Genomic DNA, 17,584 nt, shown 5'->3' on the forward strand with positions numbered 1-17,584 from the left:
GGATGGTGACTCAACCACTTCCCTGGGCAGCCTGCTCCAATGCTTGACAACCCTTTCAGTTGTCAACAATCACCTAATATCCAATCTAAACCTCCCCTGGCGCAACTTGAGGCCATTTCCTCTCGTCCTATCACTTGTTACCTCGGAGAAGAGACTGACACCCACCTTGCTACAACCTCCTTGCAGGTAGTTGTAGAGAGCAATGAGGTCACCCCTCAGCCTCCTTTTCTCCAGGCTAAACAACCCCACTTCCCTCAGCTGCTCCTCATAAGACTTGTTCTCCAGACCCCTCACCAGCCTCGTTGCCCTTCTCTGGACATGCTCCAGCACATCAATGTCTTTCTTGTAGTGAGGGGCCCAAAACTGAACACAGTATTCGAGGTGTGGCCTCACCAGGGCCGAGTGCAGGGGCACGATCACTTCCCTGCTCCTGCTGGCCACACTATTTCTGATACAGGCCAGGATGCCATTGGCCTTCTTGGCCGCCTGGGCACACTGCCGGTTCACGTTCAGCCGGCTGTCGACCAACACCCCCAGGTCCTTTTCCGCCAGGCAGGTTTCCAGCCACTCTTCCCCAAGCCTGTAGCGCTGCATGGGGTTGTTGTGGCCCAAGTGCAGGACCCGGCACTTGGCCTTGTTGAATCTCATACAGTTGGCCTGGGCCCATCAATCCAGCCTGTCCAGGTCCCTCTGCAGAGCCTTTCTTCCCTCAAGCAGATCAACACTCCCACCCAACTTGGTGTCGTCTGCAAACTTCCTGAGGGTGCACTCGATCCCCTCATCCAGATCATTGATAAAGATATTAAACAAAACTAGCCCCAATACTGAGCCCTGGGGAACAAATGTATGTATGCATGCATGCATTCCCGGGTTGGATGTCTCTAATGAGGGTGTCTGCCCTACTATACTAAATATGTTCTTCTCAGTCCCTTTCCCACCCATTCTGCTGTTTGAGAGCAATGGGCTTTCACAGAGCTGAGGTGCCAGGGATCACCCACACTCCCCCTGCACACCGAGGCAGCAAGCTAAGACCTCAGGAGCTGGCTGCAATTCTGGCAGCCCAGGTTCAAGAGAGGAGTAAAATGGGAACAGATGGGCTCCTAGAATGATGGACAAAATTGAAGGAAATTTTATAGAAGAACAAAATATAACTTAGCAAAACAAAGCCTGAAAAAGCTATTGTTATTTGTCCATAAAGATGTGAGGAGTAAACACGTGCACAAGAAGGAGAGTAGGTGAGCTTTTTCAACTAAAACAAAGTAAGAAAAGCCACAGAAACAATTCTGGGGAAAAAAAAAAAAAAGGAAAGAAAAAATGCTACAGTTACATATACCTCTGGGCCCAGTCCCACAAGGTCACCACATCCCAACCCACCGATGGGGCCAGGCCTACCCTGGGGCCATGCTCTGCCCTCCTCCCCGTGGGCTGCTGCCCCCGCACCCCACCTGCCTTCCTGCAGCCCTCCTTTGGGCCAAAACTGTCACATCAATAGAAAACCAAAAACAAAACCCATCACTTCCCCGCGGGCAAAGCCACCCTCGGGGCACCAGTACGGCCGCCTACCTCAGGGGCTCTGGGCTCCCGGCCCCGCCCGCGGGAGGTGCCGACCCCCGGCGGAGGCGGCCACGAGCACGGCCCTGCCGTGGCGAGTATCCCGCCAAGGTCACTGCCGCCCGGGCGGGCGCAGAGGCGGCTCAGGCCCAGCGGGCAGGGGGACGCAGAGGGGGCGCGGGCCGCCAGCGGAGCCAGCCAGTGTAGCGGGGCGCGGCCGAGCCGCGGTTCGGGGGGCTGGTTGCCCCCACCGCGTCTTGCCTTACCTCAACCCCAGCACCCCGCATCCGCGCGGCAGGAAGGAGGATGCGGCGGCCGAGCGGCAGCAGGTGGAATTTGTGCGCGGCCATCTTCGCGCTACGCGGCTCTCGGGGAGGGAGCAGAGAGGCAGCGGGCAGAGCCGAGGCGGCGGCTGCTGTACAACGCCAGGCGATGGAAGCAGGAACGGGCAGGACGGCGGCGCCGGCTCACGCGGGCCGAGGGAGAGTGGGGGGCTCGGCCCTGACGCCCATTGACGTCAGCTGCGCCCGAGGCGGGGCCGCCACCTGAGGGGAGCGGGGAGCCGGCGGCCCACGCCGGGGCGCGGAAGAGCTGTCCAGCCGCTCTGCGGCTGCCACGGGCAGGCGGCCGAGTCCAGGGAGCCTAGTCCGGCCGCTGTCCCGCAGTGGGCACGGGGGGCAGGGTGTGGAGCTGGCGGCAGTGTGAGCAGCCCTCCACTTCTGGAGCCTCCGCGGGGGGGGCAGAAGCAGCCCCCCCACGTGCTGCACCCACCCTGATACCACCGACCCAGTAGGAGAATAACGCAGTCAGCATGTTAGTTCTTAAAAACCCTCACACCCACAGACAAAGATGGACAAAAAGACAGGGTACCAATCAATGTTACAAATCATTGGGTGGGGGGTCCTGTTTTCCTTGTGATGCTCCATTACTTCCACAGACAGACAACTCAGATGCTCATTGCAGATGTCTCTCTGAAGTTATCTTTCGGGACTTCAGAGGTGACACAAGATTTGCTAGTTCACTTGTAGATTCTTCCTTTCTTACATATTCAGAGAAGGTGGCTTAAATTTCTGTCCTATCAATTTGTGATTGAGGATTAACATCACAAGAATTAAAATAAGGATAGGGGCTTTGAACGTTTAAGTTTCCAAATGCTTAGCCCTCAGGGTTAGCCAGTCTCCACCAGGCACTTGGATGCTATGTTTAGGTGGGAAAATGTTACTAGAACAGAGGTATACTTGTTTAAGCAGCCACATGATGTGAACTGCTAGCATTTCTGCTGCTGCTAAAAGGAAATTCAAAGCATGCCTCCACCATTATTTACACTTTCTAAAAATACCCCAAGTGATCAGTGCATGCCCTAACGATGCCCCATGGAACAGAAGGATTGACAGAAAAGTATGAGAAGCCTTTTAGATGCAGGAAAAGAGAAATTCCCCTCACATACATGACAGGAGCTCACAGTTCTTGCCTGTCATGCTGCTCCTCTTCTTGTTTCCAGGCTGTCTCCAACACAGCTGCCAGCCTCGCTGTACTTTATCATGGTATGAACACGCAGCAGGATAATTTACGAGGAAGCCAAGGTTTTAAGAGAGTGCCACCAGTCTCACTCTGAAGTGTTTGTGCACATCCAGTCCATGGCATCCACGAGCGGGATTCAGCTGTGCCACACTGGCCCCTGCCATGCCAGTATCTTACGCATTTTAAAAGGTGGTGGTATTTGTAGTTACAGTTCACATAACAGACAAACCTTGCAGATGCCAGTGAAATGTGTGGTGGAGACACCTTGCCTGTCAGGAAGGTTTTGGTTTGGTTTTTTTTTCTAGATATTCACTGTATTTAGCTAGTCAGCTAAGTCTGGGGCAGTTCTAGGTGTGAAAAGCTACAAATTAGAGGGCTTGGTGAACTGAAAAACAAAATAACAGCCCAGCTTGTATTCTCCCAGGGCTAAGCATCAGCAGAAAAGTCTTACAGGACTGAATTTTTTGAACCTCAGTTCTACCTAAATTTCATATAGACATGTAAATCCCTTCAGTCACTTTTCCTTTCATGAAAAATTGTCCCTAGGCACTGAAAAACTTGTTTGTCTAGAAGTAGTTTATTCTCTTCAGTTCAATAAATATCTTCCTTTAAACCAACAGTGTGCATTCTCAAACTTATCAAAGTATTCACTCTTGAATACTTGTTACATACCCAGCTAGCATTTATTTTGCATGGGGTTTGGACTATTTGGGATTCCAACAGGGTTCTTCATTGCAGGCTGGAGGGAAGGGGCTAATTGCACACAGTAGGTATAGTGCATGAGTATTAATATCTCCTTGGAACATCTATTATGCAAAGCTGATAATTCTACTTATATAAATTATAGTTTCTGAACTAGGAAATTAGGGGGATATAACTTTTCCTTATGAGGTGCTATGGATTATCTAAAACCAAAATTATTCTTATAAACATTGTGCAAGGTCCACATGCTTTGGACTGCAAGCATCTTACCTTGGCTTAGAAAAGTTCCAAACTTAACTGAATGAGTAGATAAAAGAATTTATTCTGGAGTAGTAGATAGTATTATGGATAATAGATCACCTATTTTGCCTTAATTTCTTAGATGTTTTAAAGCTCTTCACACAACAAGGACTACAACTAAGCAGCCAAAATGAAACAAGTTTCTAAAATGATCAAGGATATTTTTAATTTCATCTTCTTTTGTTCATTGAAGTCAATCATGTAACAGTGGTAGCATGCAAGTCAAACGTTTTTCAGATTTAACAGCATTTATGAATACTGAGAGAGTTTTGAGCCCTTGGTGCCAATAAACAAGTCAGTAGGTAGGTATTTTAGAGCTACCACAGGTTAATCATTATATATACACCATATAACACCAGCTTACTTATACTACTACCAAGCATAATAACATGTCAAAGTCAGCACTGCAATACAGTGAAAAAATATTTCCCAAAGAAGTCCAACAAAAGACAAAGTGGTAGATAGGCAGGCTATTTTTATCTGTTTGATTTATCTGTACAGGGGAAGAACCAGAACTCTGAGATGAACAAATTTATTTCTAGAAAAAAATCAAAAGTTGTTTATGTTTGACCTAGATTTTAGCTAATTAAAATTTAGCAATTTACCTTTCTTTCAGATCCATTGAATTTAGCAAGAAAATGCAGTTATTGAGGCATTAAAATCACCTATTGAGCCACACAGAAGGGAAAGCTCATTAAATTATCATAGAATGGTTTGGGTTGGAAGGGACCTTTAAAGGTCATCTAGTCCAACCCCCCTGCAATGAGCAGGGACATCTTCAACCAGATTAGGTTGCTCAAAGCCCCGTCCAACCTGACCTTGAATGTTTCCAGGGATGGGGCATCTACAACCTCTCTGGGCAACCTGTTCCAGTATTTCACCACCCTCAGCGTAAAAAATTTCTTCCTTATATCTAGTCTGAATCTCTACCCTCTTTTAGTTTAAAAACTAAAAGCTTGGGGAAGAGTGGCTGGAAACCTGCCTGGCGGAAAAGGACCTGGGGGTGCTGGTCGACAGCCGGCTGAACATGAGCCAGCAGTGTGCCCAGGCAGCCAAGAAGGCCAATGGCATCCTGGCCTGTATCAGAAATAGTGTGGCCAGCAGGAGTAGGGAAGCGATCGTGCCCCTGTACTCGGCCCTGGTGAGGCCGCACCTCAAATACTGTGTTCAGTTTTGGGCCCCTCACTACAAGAAGGACGTTGAGGTGCTGGAGCGTGTCCAGAGAAGGGAAACGAGGCTGGTGAGGGGTCTGGAGAACAAGTCTTATGAGGAGCGGCTGAGGGAACTGGGGTTGTTTAGCCTGGAGAAAAGGAGGCTCAAGGGAGACCTTATCGCGCTCTACAACTACCTGAAAGGAGGTTGTAGCGAGGTGGGTGTCGGTCTCTTCTCCCAAGTAACTAGCGATAGGACAAGAGGAAATGGCCTCAAGTTGCGCCAGGGGAGGTTTAGAATGGACGTGAGGAAAAATTTCTTTACTGCAAGAGTGGTTAAACATTGGAACAGGCTGCCCAGGGAAGTGGTTGAGTCCCCATCCCTGGAGGTATTTAAAAGACGTGTAGATGAGGTGCTTAGGGACATGGTTTAGTGGGCATGGTGGTGTTGGGTCGACGGTTGGACTCGATGATCTTAGAGGTCTTTTCCAACCTTAATGATTCTATGATTCTAAAACCATTACCCCTTGTCCTATCACTACAGGCCCTATTAAAGAGCCTGTCCCCATCTTTGTTATAAGCCTCCTTTAAGTATTGGAAGGCCACAATAAGGTCTCCCCAGAGCCTTTTCCTCTCCAGGCTGAACAACCCCAACTCTCTCAGCCTTTCTTCACAGGAGAGGTGTTCCATCCCTCTGATCATTTTTGTGGCCCTCCTCTGGACCCGCTCCAACAGGTCCATGTCTTTCTTAATTATGCAGCATCTAGAACACACGCAGAACACCTGAACTTACCTCCAACGCTAATAGGTCCCAGTTCTGAAACACCCAGTTGGTGTTTAAGTACTTTTGAGTATTACTCAAAATACTTAATTTTTTTTATATTATTCATATATATAAAAAGTAATGACAGGAAATTCATCTTTGGATAAAGTGGAATGAATCTGATCCCCTTGATAAGGAAAGGAAAGTCAAAGAAAATCAAAAGATGATTTCATAGCATCTACATCTTCCTGCAAGAATGGAGTACTACAGGGAAAAGCAAATAAAGGAAGGATTAAAAAAGAAAAACAAAAAAACCAAAAAACAAACTTATATTTATTACATGATACAGACCTAAAGGCATTAGATAATTATAAATATATTCCAGCTGAGAACATGAAAATAATTACAAGCTCCTGTGCAATACATTCAACAATTTTAAGATGCACTCATAGCATTTACAGAAAAATATTTACCTAGGGGAAGACAAAAGGGCTGCCACCTGCATCACCAGTGATTACACTAGTAAGCCATGTGAACTTAAATATTCAACTTATTAACAAGGTTCAGGTGAAAGGAAGGTCGTTACAAAGAAAAATGGATATTTACAGGTCTAGTGAAAACTATACGTGTTAAAAATCAGTAGGGAGTTGGCACATGAAAGTTCATGCATAATTAAACATAAATACCAAAGGCAAAATTAAATTGGAAAACAAACAAAAAACCCAAAAGTCAACTTCTAGATAGTTATAGAAATGTAAAGCAAATGAGAGAACAACAGAGCCAAGATTTTTGAAGGAAACAACCTGCGGAGCTGTTGAGGGATCCCTTCTGGCAACATTTTCTCTTCACAGTCCTAAGCTTACGATCAAAGGGGATACCAAAGTATGAAAGGATCCTGAAGCTACATAATAAAGAAGGATCAACAATGCTTTGGCAAGAGCACTTCTTTATCCCTGAAGGACCTCTTGAGCAGACAACAGAAAACCAAAAAATATTTTTGTTACAATGAATATTGTAGTAGAATACAGGGGATCACCTAATTAATAAAAAAAAAAAACTAATTGGATGAGCAGGTTCATATTGTGGAAAACAATATGTGAAGAACAATCTGGGGGGATTTTTTTTGTTGTTATTTCACATTAGTCCAGTTTCCATTATAGCACTCATATTTTAGGCAGGATGCCCTACTTTCATATAACTGATATAGAAGTTTCTATATCATGAAGCTCAAGGGCAGCCTGGGCTGCAGCGACCATGAAATGGTGGAGTTCAAGACCCTTAGGGCACCGAGGAGGGCACACAGCAAGCTCACTACCCTGGATTTCAGGAGAGCAGGCTTTGGCCTCTTCAGGGACCTGCTTGACAGAGTGCCATGGGACAAAGCCCTGGAGGGAAGAGGGGCCCAAGAAAGCTGGGTAATAGTCAAGGATCACCTCCTTCAAGCTCAGGAGCGATGCATCCCAGCAAAGAGGAAGTCAGGCAAAAACGCCAGGAAGCCTGCATGGATGAACAAGGAGCTCCTGGACAAACTCAAACACAAAAAGGAAGCCTACAGAGGGTGGAAGAAAGGACAGGTAGCCTGGGAGGAATACAGAGAAATTGTCCGAGTTTTAGTTGTTGCTAAGTAGTGCTTACGCTAGTCAAGAACTTTTCAGCTTCCCATGATCTACCAACTGAGAAGGTTGGAGGTGCACAAGAAGCTGGGAGGGGGCACAGCCAGGACAGCTGACCCCAACTGGCCAAAGGGACATTCCATACCATGTGACATCATGCTCAGTATATAAACTGGGGGAAAGCTGGCCGGGGGGGGGGGGCGCTGCTGCTCGGGGACTGGCTAGGCATCAGTTGGTGGGTGGTGAGCAATTGCAATGTGCATCACTTGCTTTGTATATTATTATTACATTATTATTACCATTTTATTTCAATTATTAAACTGTTTTTTATCTCAACCCACGAGTTTTTCTCACTTGTGCTCTTCCAATTCTCTCCCCCATCCCACCAGGGGCAGGGGGGAGTGAGCAAGCGGCTGTGTGGTGCTCAATTGCCGACTGAGGTTAAACCGCGACAGCTAAACACAATGATGTCTCCCATCTCACCACCTTATGAGGCATAGAAAAGTATAAAACATCAGACAAAGCAAGTCAGGACCACCTATTATGTTCTGTGACAAATTTTATGACCACAGAAGATGCAACTGTTTCTGTACGTATTGTTTAGATTGTACATGACTAAAATGACCTCCAGAGGTCTCTTCCAGCCTCAACCATTCTGCAATTCTGTGAGAATTAATAGAAAGATGTAGAGAAGATCCTATTTTCTATGTCTGCAATTCCTTATTACAACATACTTCTCAGCATTACCAGCCAGCAATCAAAGTGCTGAAGTTTCCAGGGGAAAATGGACTTGATTTCCTAATGTCAGAGCTATTTAAATATGGAGGACAGGAAAGTTATATTGACTAAAAAGTTTTGGGTTCATGTTGTACTCCAGTGATAATTTTAATGTATTTTAATGAAAACTAAGGTATCTATCTGACAGGGTACAAATTTGTTCTCTTCCAAAGGAAGTGTAAGGAAGATCTTGCATATCTCATTTAGCAAGTCATAACCACAGGGACAATCCAAGGTATCCCAAAAAGAATTCCAAAGGACTGAGGACAAAACATTGAAGAGCTAAAACAAGCGTAAGAAATAATACACATAATCAGTGAGTTTAAGGGATGAGCAGAAGCTGGAGATTTGAAACCAAAACAGATATTCTGTGAACTACTTCAAATCCTTTAAGATTGTTCTTCCCTGCTGCTTTAATACTGATGTAATATTAAAAAAGAATAAGTGAAAAAGTTAATTTTTTAGTATGCCATCTAGAGGTAGGTCAATGGCAGTAACTAAAAACTGAAAGACAAGCAACAATTCAAATAGGTGAACAGTTGGCTTACTGAGGTCCCTTTTTGTTTTTAAGTTTACAGTTTTTCTGAGATGGACGATGCAAAACATGGATAAGGGCAGATGTAACCACATGCTAGAGATGTAACTCTGACATATCTTCATCTTTGATATCAAAATGGTTCATATTGCTGTCATAGCTGAGCACTTTGCAAGTTTTAATGCCTTTGGCTTTTTATCCCTGTAATGAACTGTTTTATTCTTGACTTAGGTGTCCGATTTCTACGAATTTGGGAAAATTACCTAAAAGAAGTGGGGTTTATGGCTACATGCAAACTGTAAAGAAACAGAAATTCATTTCTGATTCCTGGCTGCTGGAATATAGGTTTTCTCAAGAACTGGTTCCACCAAACCATGGAACATTAGAATTACTGTAACACATACCTCTCATTTCATAATATTATTCCATAATATTCATAATGCCACAAAAATATTACATTCTCCAGCATGACAAAGTCAAAACTCAGAGGCTTACCTCAAATTAATTAAATGTTTATATATACTTTCCCCATGCTACTTTAGGATTACACTCTAAAACAAGGACAAATATTTTAGCTGCTTAGATGAGCATGAAGGCTGTGCATGGTCAACTTACACCCTGATTACTGCTATATACTCTTTTCTGACTGTGACGGATAAATCCTGTCCTGCTGATATCTATCCACAGTGCTTCCAGTAAAGCAAAAAATCAAGAGGATAGGAAAAGGGCTTTAGATGATGCAGGAAATGCTATGAACTTCTCATACAGATTTACTACAACAAGCAAGACAAGCTTCTCATCTTCTATCTTCATTTTCAAGACCTTTCAGTCCCTGTCCCAACATTATTGTGCTTTATTGATTATTGAAAGATTGACTCCTCTCCAAACAGACTGCAAAGGCAGCCAGCAGTGCTTCCTACTTATTTTCAAAAAAAAAAAAAAAAAACTTGTGCTTTTTCAGACATCACATTTTGAGAAAACTACTTACACGTATCCATGCAACTAACCCTGTTCTAAACCAGCCCCTGCTCAACTCAAAATGTTGTTAATATGGATCTTTTTCACAGAAGAAATTGCATAAGTTGCTCCCTTATAAAAACACACTTAACATTATAATTAAAATAGCCAGTCCTTACCAGCAGTAGAGAAGGGATGCCTCTGCTATCCAGTCCTCATCTACTTAGGCCTTTCCTTCTAAGACTTTATATTGGGTTTGTGTGGCAAGGTTATGACGCAGGGGGGCTACGGGGTGGCTTCTGAGAGAAGATGCCAGAAGCTTCCCCTATGTCCGATAGGGCCAGTTCCAGCCAGCTCCAAGACAGACCCACTGCTGGCCAAAGCTGAGCCAATCAGCGACGGTGGTAGCACCTCTGTGATAACATATTTAAGAAGGGGGAAAAGCTGCTGCACAACAGCAGCCAGAAGGGAGGAATGAGAATATGTGAGAGAAACAACCCTGCAGACACCAAGGTCAGTGAAGAAGGAGGGGGGAGGAAGTGCTCCAGGTGCTGGAGCAAAGATTCCCCTGCAGCCTGTGGTGAAGACCATGGTGACACAGGTTGTCCCCCTGCAGCCCATGGAGGTTAATGGTGGAGCAGATATCCACCTGCAGCCCGTGGAGGACCCCATGCCGGAGCAAGTGGACATGCCCTGAAGGAAGCTAAGAGCTCGTGCTGGAGCAGGCTCCTGGCACGACCTGAATTTAAAGAATTGAAGTCACTTTGACATGAATACTTAGTTTATCAAATAAACCCTGGAAATGAAACTGTCTTTCATTTGCAAGGTTTCCATTGGATCAGAAGTTAGGTCCAATGGCAGATCTGTGAGCAAAAGCTCCCTCTGCCCCCCACTCATTATAGCAATCCCTAACAGCCTTTGAAGACTTTTACTTATATCAGTGCAATGCAGTCCCAATATTTTTCAATGATTTATAATTTAAAAAGCAACAGAAAAAAGCCATTTCATAAAGATAGCCTATTTTGTATGAAGTTGCTAAAATGAGCCTAAAATTTTCCAAAGGTATTTGCTAGCTAGCTTGTACTCCTACTGATAATGAGAGGTGAAGTATAGGGTGGAGAATATTTAGATTTCAATGCTGAAGGAAAGGGTACAAGGGTGGTGGTGTTATAATGCAGACTGAACATCCATCTGGTGCCAGAATATAAGTAAAGAAATATATCCAGAGGGAATAGATTCCTTGGAATAGAGGTGAGAAAAGAAAAAAAACACCAAAAACAACTCCACCACACCAAACCTTTCCTACCTGGTAAAAAAATATCACAAGTTCTTTAGTACTAATAAAATGTCGTTTGTTGCAGCTGAGGTTCTAAAGCAATTCATCTCTTGGAGCCAGGAATACAGATGAAAAGTCTGTCCATGGAGGTGTTATTACTTTGATGCCTTCACAGCTTCATAAGCTTCCCCCCCCTCCCCCTAGAAGATAATATTGAATTTTAAAAGTCAGTTTCCTAATAATGCCAGTTAGAGATGTAGGTTTCTGAGGCAAACCACCAATTATGCCTTCAACATTCTGTTACGTTATCAGTAAATGCAGATATTGCAGTGTTAAAGATCTTGTCTTCCTTGAAAATAATATTAGATAACTGAAAAAAAAAAAAAAAAACCATGGAAATTATGCAAATACCTGAAATAATATGTCAATATGACTGCTTATGTACTTATCTGTCCAAAAAGGAATGTTAAGCACAAATAGTAAGCACCTTGGAGAGTATATTAGTATATGCATACAGTTTATTTAAATGAACGGTTTATATCACCTTCTATTTCACTTCAGAAAATGAAAAACACATTTCTTTGCATAGGAAAATTATTCCATCTGCAATGACACAAATACCAAATGAAGCATCATACACAGTTTCTATGAAAGAAACACTACCACTAATTTTTCAGTTACTATAACAATGATTGTACTAGATTGCACCCTAAGACACTACAGCTTTCTTTGGTTGAGGAAGCACTTTCCTATGAATTTATTGACAGGATATTATCTAACCAGGTACAGAGATATTTTTAAGCTTATGTAATCCCACAAGGAATCCTCATTAGCTCATACAGCAAAGATCTTCATCCAATATTTGATCCCCATCACATATTTCAGAAACAGTACTATGCTAAACCTAAATGATATGAAGAAATAGATTTTCATTTGTTAACACACCTGACAAAAACTCATCCATCCTGCAGAAGATAACAATACATACATAGCCTGCTCCAAACCCTGACTATATTTACTTTTGTCAGAAAGCAGCACACTTGGGGCCAATCTGCTCCCACACTGGTTGTCAGCTGATTTCTGCTGCCTAATCTCACACACTTGTGTTGGATGTAAATTAGAGCTTCATGGGAGCCTTCTGGCTCTCTGATACCTGTACAGTCTGACAGGTACTCCAGCAGAGAAGGAACAGAATTAGCACTGCTCTTCCCCCTTAAAATCTCTGTCTTGTAGAGCTTCATGATTGGTTTAAGCCAATGTAAGTGATGTGGCAGAAACACTTGGCTAGGATGGGGGATGCGTATCCTGACACACAGCTCTCACTGGGGGAAGGAGGATGGAGAAGGGGATGATTTTGAGAGGTTGCTGAGATGTATTTCACAACTTTATAGTGAGAATGTTTTGTTGGCCCTCTCCTCTTGCTTTATACCAGGTAAATGCAGAGCAGCCTTGAGAACTATCTTGCAAGCAAAATTATGGCTTTAAGTATAACAGTTAGTAAAAGATCTATGACATGCTCATTTTAAACAACCTCCACTGAGGGGTCCACGATCTTCTGTGTTGCTACAACAAATTACAAGGGCTCTATAAATTCAGGCTCTGACTGTCCCTTAATCCTCTGAGCAGTCCTTTGCTGTCCCCTCCCCAGTTCATCATCACGTCTAGGACTGGTGTCCCAAAACCAGATGTAGTGCTCCAGATATAGCCTCCCAAATGTGGCATAGGAGGGACACATCACTTCCCTCAGCCTGCGGGCTCCTGTCTTGCACTGCAGCCCAGTATACAGGTAGCCGCCTTCACTGTGAGGGCACACTGCTGACAAAAAGTATTTTTTCCAAATTATATCAACTTATTTTAGTTTTGTGTGCAATAAACAGCTCCACAGCCTCTACTCCCATAGAGAAAAGAGCGATACCACCAGAGATGAGTCTTGCATGAACCTCACTGCCAAAGGAGATCAAATGGTACAGCAGAATCTTTCCATTTTGTCTTTGTTAATTAGGTTAAATTCCTCCCTTCTTATTACTTGTTGGTACAAAGAGCTGAGATCCACCTCCCCCCCCTTTCCCTCTCCCTCCTCAGGCACCATCTGAAGACAAACAGAGAGGGGGGTCACGAGGAGACAAAACAGATGAAAACCGGACTCCTCTGCTCTCTAGCTACATTGCTTTGATATTCAACAAAGCCAGCTAATACTTTGCCTTTCCAAAGGCACCTGTGCTCTATGCAAGCCCCGGAGGGCTCAGCGGTGGCAGCACTGCCTCACCTGGGGAGCGGCATATCGGCTGTTGTCATCGCTGAGAGCTGCCTTGCAGGGCAGCTGGGCCTGGTGCCCGCTCACAGGCTTTGTGTGAAAATGCCCGATGAAACACTCCCGGTGGCCAACTGGGACCTTCACCGCCAAAACACAACACTGTCTTTTAAGTACAGCCTCTGGGTCTGCAGCTTGAGGGGAGGCCACAGCAAGACACCAAAGCCAGTCCACAGCTCGCTGAGGCAAACTGAAAATGGCAAGTGGTGCCGTGAGGTCCCTGTGGGGTGGCACAGGCCCAGGGCCCTCTCAGGAACACCCAAGAGGTGGCTGTCTTCTGTAGGCTGAATTAAAAGGGCCTGTTGTAAGCAGGCATAAAGTCATATAATGTAATTTCTACCCAGTCTAATGCTACTACTGTGCCAGAGGGATGGTCCAGGACCTGTGGCATAAATGGAAATTGGGCCATCGGTCTTTAGAGTAAATGTCTGTGCATCTGTCGCTATAGATAGGCTGAAAGGAATTTATTACATTTTCCCCCGTATTTGCATTTTTCTCACTCATTAAGCTTTGTAGCCTAACATGCAACTCAAATGAGGATCATATAGCCATTTCCCAGTCCCACTGGCAGAGAAACCATAGGTGTAGCAAAGCACAGAAAGCATGCTGTGGTTTTTGCCTCTTGCGAGTGGGGCAGTTACAGGTTTTGTTGGGTTTTTTTGTTGTTGCTTTGGGGTTTTGTTTATCTTTTGGTTCAGGCGGTGAAGATTGTCTCAGCACGACACTATTCCCTTTGAACTGGTAAACAGGAATCACTGAGTGGCTCACACATGCATCTGTCCTTTCACACGGCCAGCTCCAGCTCCTGCTCTGGGCTGTCTCTCATGGGGCCTCTGATGCAGAAGAATGGTTGAGGTCCTCTTTCAGTGAAATGCGCTTTCTTCTGTGTCCTGGTTTTGGCAGGGATAGAGTTAATTTCCTTCCTAGTAGCTGGTACAGTGCTGTGTTTTGGATTTAGGGTGAGAACAATGTTGATAACACACTGATGTTTTAGTTGTTGCTAGGTAGTGCTTACACTAGTCAAGGACTTTTCAGTTTCCCATGCTCTACTGACTGAGAAGGCTGGAGGTGCACAAGAAGCTGGGAGGGGGCACAGCCAGGACAGCTGACCCAAACTGGCCAAAGGGATATTCCATACCATGTGACGTCATGCTCAGTATATAAAGCTGGGGGAAGAAGGAGGAAGGGGGGGACGTTTGGAGTGATGGCGTTTGTCTTCCCAAGTAACCGTTACGCGTGATGGAGCCCTGCTTTCCTGGAGATGGCTGAACACCTGCCTGCCGATGGGAAGTAGTGAATGAATTCCTGGTTTTGCTTTGCTTGCGTGTGTGGCTTTTGCTTTACCTATTAAACTGCCTTTATCTCAACCCATGAGTTTTCTCACTTTTACCCTTCCGATTCTCTCCCCCATCCCACCGGGGGGGAGTGAGCGAGCGGCTGCGTGGTGCTTAGTTGCCGGCTGAGGTTAAACCACGACATTCTGTCATTTACATAGTACAGCATTTCCCTTTCTGGCTAAGATAGTGACACAGATGAGGACATGAAATCAGGTTCTGAAGTTTAATTAGTGTGGTTAGAAAATTGGATAGAAAGGCAATTTAGGATGCTGCTGCTGAGGGAAAAAAACCCTTGCTGACAGCAGAGAATTGGACTCATAATATACTATTCACATACAACTAAGCTCCCTATCTCTGAACTGGCAAAGATGTTTTTTCAGTAATTTGAACACCAGCTGGCTTCAGCTTTTTGAATAATATGAACACTTGTAATGCAATTCTTACAGTGTCTATTTATATCTCCTTTATCTTTCATTATGAGTTGATACCTACTTTCTCAACAAGGAGGGAGTCCAACTTGTCATTCATATTTTTACTTGACATACTGTCTCCAACTGTTCAATAAGGTACCCAAATGTCAACTGAAAATTTAAAACTGCCACTGAACTCTTCAGTGTGGGTTCAATTCATTGCTCATCTACAGACTTTCTATGCTACCACAAGCAAACTTAGATCATGCTCAGGTGTCACAGCTGGGACTTTCTAAGAGGTGCAAAGCAGATTAACCACTCTCAAGCATTACCTAATTGTCAAAGTTGCCTGAAATCCATCATGTCTAAGTTCTGTTGCAATTCAGAAATACTTTACATACATCCCCTCTTACATGGCATCTGATCATATCCTGTTCAAATAGCAAAGACATAAAAGAGCTCACTTAAATATGAAAGAGGAGATTGACAGGACCTTTCCAAAGGACGTAAAAGACTTGCAAGGGAAACAGGAGATTAGGGATCGATATCCTTTAGCTTGGCATGACGGTACCTAAGAGTGTGTTTCCTTATCAGACTGAAGACCAATACACAGCCAGAAATGCAAGATCCCTGTGACTGACATACTCTTTCATCTGGTAAGGAGAATAAGGAAAGAATGTGGTTTCTGACCTCTGGGAGAACAATGTCTGTGTTTTCCACTTAAGAGCCAACGAATAAATGAGCTCTGGGAGCAAGAAACAGAACTCAAGACAGTCTTCCCACTGAGTGGCAAATCAGAATTTCTCTTGATTATTCTCTCTTTGGTGCCATGAGTTTTGCATTCCTTTTGCACTGGCTTAGCTTTTCAGAGAGTTGCCCTACCTCAGGCTACTTTGTTGCTGTAAAGCTGGAGCAGTGGGCTAAAGTCCTTGCAGGCTGATGAGAGTCAACAACGTCCTTCCTCATTTCAGGACACGTCATAACCACAAAACTATTGAACTACAGAAATTGTTCTCCTCCCTGCAAGCCTCTCCAGTATAGACAAAAGAGGTCTCAAATTCTGAGTCCTGAACTCTGAACCAGAATGCTCAGACACACCCAACTTCTGAGTCTTAACTCTTATCTGTCAGCTCCCCACTTGAGGGTATGGGTATCCATATGGCAAGTGCAATTCTATTATAGCAGTGCCTCTGCACCCTCAGCAGTCAAGTTTCCTAATTTAGACATGCTCAGTTGTTCTTCAGTCCCACTTAGCCCTTTCCGTTAGAAAGTATTTCCCTGCCTTCTCAGTGTTGCCAAGTATCACTGCTTTAAAGATCTTAGAACTGCTGTTTGTGCCACATATGCTGGTGATGCACCTGAAATACCTTATTTCATGCATGTGCAAATTTTTCATTTGTTTGCAAGATCCACTGTGGATACAACAATTTGTTTAGAGAAATGTGTCTCATGCTGCCAGACAAGCATGGCTAGACAAACTGGGTTTTATTTTTTAATATCTTTTAGACATAATTTCTTTGACAGCCATTTTGTCAGTCTCAATGATGACTGAATTCAGTGAATAGTATCTGCCAAAGGCAAAAAAAAAAAAATGTCTAGGATGGCAAAACAATTAATTTACAATTTCCATAACAGAATATTTGAAATGTTTAGCCTGTAACTAAAGAAACGTTGGTGAGGAAGAGGCAGTTGCATCAATGCTGCTGCTATCTTTTACACAGTATAGACCTTAAGTTCAGAAGTTATTCTAGTCTTCAGAAAAAACAGAAATTCTAGCTCCTTCTCTGCCTGACTGAATGCCTGGTTTGAGCTGAGATCTCCACTTCCTGAGAGAACAGCCCAAAGCTCTAATTAAACATGGTTGTTTGGCTCAACCCTTTAATCAAGACCTATAAATTCTTGTCATACAGCCATCCGTACTTGCAGCCCTAGAGATGTATATGTGAACTGAGAACTGCAGGAGACATGCAGGGTGTCCTGGTTTCGGCTGGAACAGAGTTAATTTTCTTCCTAGTAGCTGGTATAGTGCTGTGCTTTGGATTTAGGATGAGAATAATGTTGATCACACACTGATGTTGTTGTGGTTTAACCTCAGTCGGCAACTGAGCACCACAAAGCCGCTCGCTCACTCCCCCCACCCCCGGTGGGATGGGGGAGAGAATTGGAAGAGCACAAGTGAGAAAAACTCGTGGGTTGAGATAAAAACAGTTTAATAATTGAAATAAAATGATAATAATAATATGATGATAATAATAATAATACACAAAGCAAGTGATGCACAGTACAATTGCTCACCACCCACCGACCGATGCCCAGCCAGTCCCCGAGCAGCGGCCCCCCCCCGGCCAGCTTTCCCCAGTTTATGTACTGAGCATGACGT

At 44.2% G+C, this 17,584-nt stretch overlaps 1 protein-coding gene across 1 annotated transcript in view; it reads right to left on the reverse strand.

Moving 5' to 3' along the window:
* LOC143172181 (succinyl-CoA:3-ketoacid coenzyme A transferase 1, mitochondrial-like) overlaps positions 1-1,901 on the reverse strand; it is a 92,952-nt gene extending 91,051 nt beyond the window's left edge. Inside the window, exon 1 of the mRNA XM_076361432.1 lies at positions 1,818-1,901. Within this exon, the coding sequence (XP_076217547.1) occupies positions 1,818-1,901 (84 nt within the window). The remainder of the gene's footprint in view (positions 1-1,817) is intronic.
* Positions 1,902-17,584: the final 15,683 nt, after the last annotated feature.

The sequence above is a fragment of the Aptenodytes patagonicus genome, chromosome W (genome assembly GCF_965638725.1).
Source record: "Aptenodytes patagonicus chromosome W, bAptPat1.pri.cur, whole genome shotgun sequence".
Taxonomy (NCBI): Eukaryota; Metazoa; Chordata; class Aves; order Sphenisciformes; family Spheniscidae; genus Aptenodytes; species Aptenodytes patagonicus.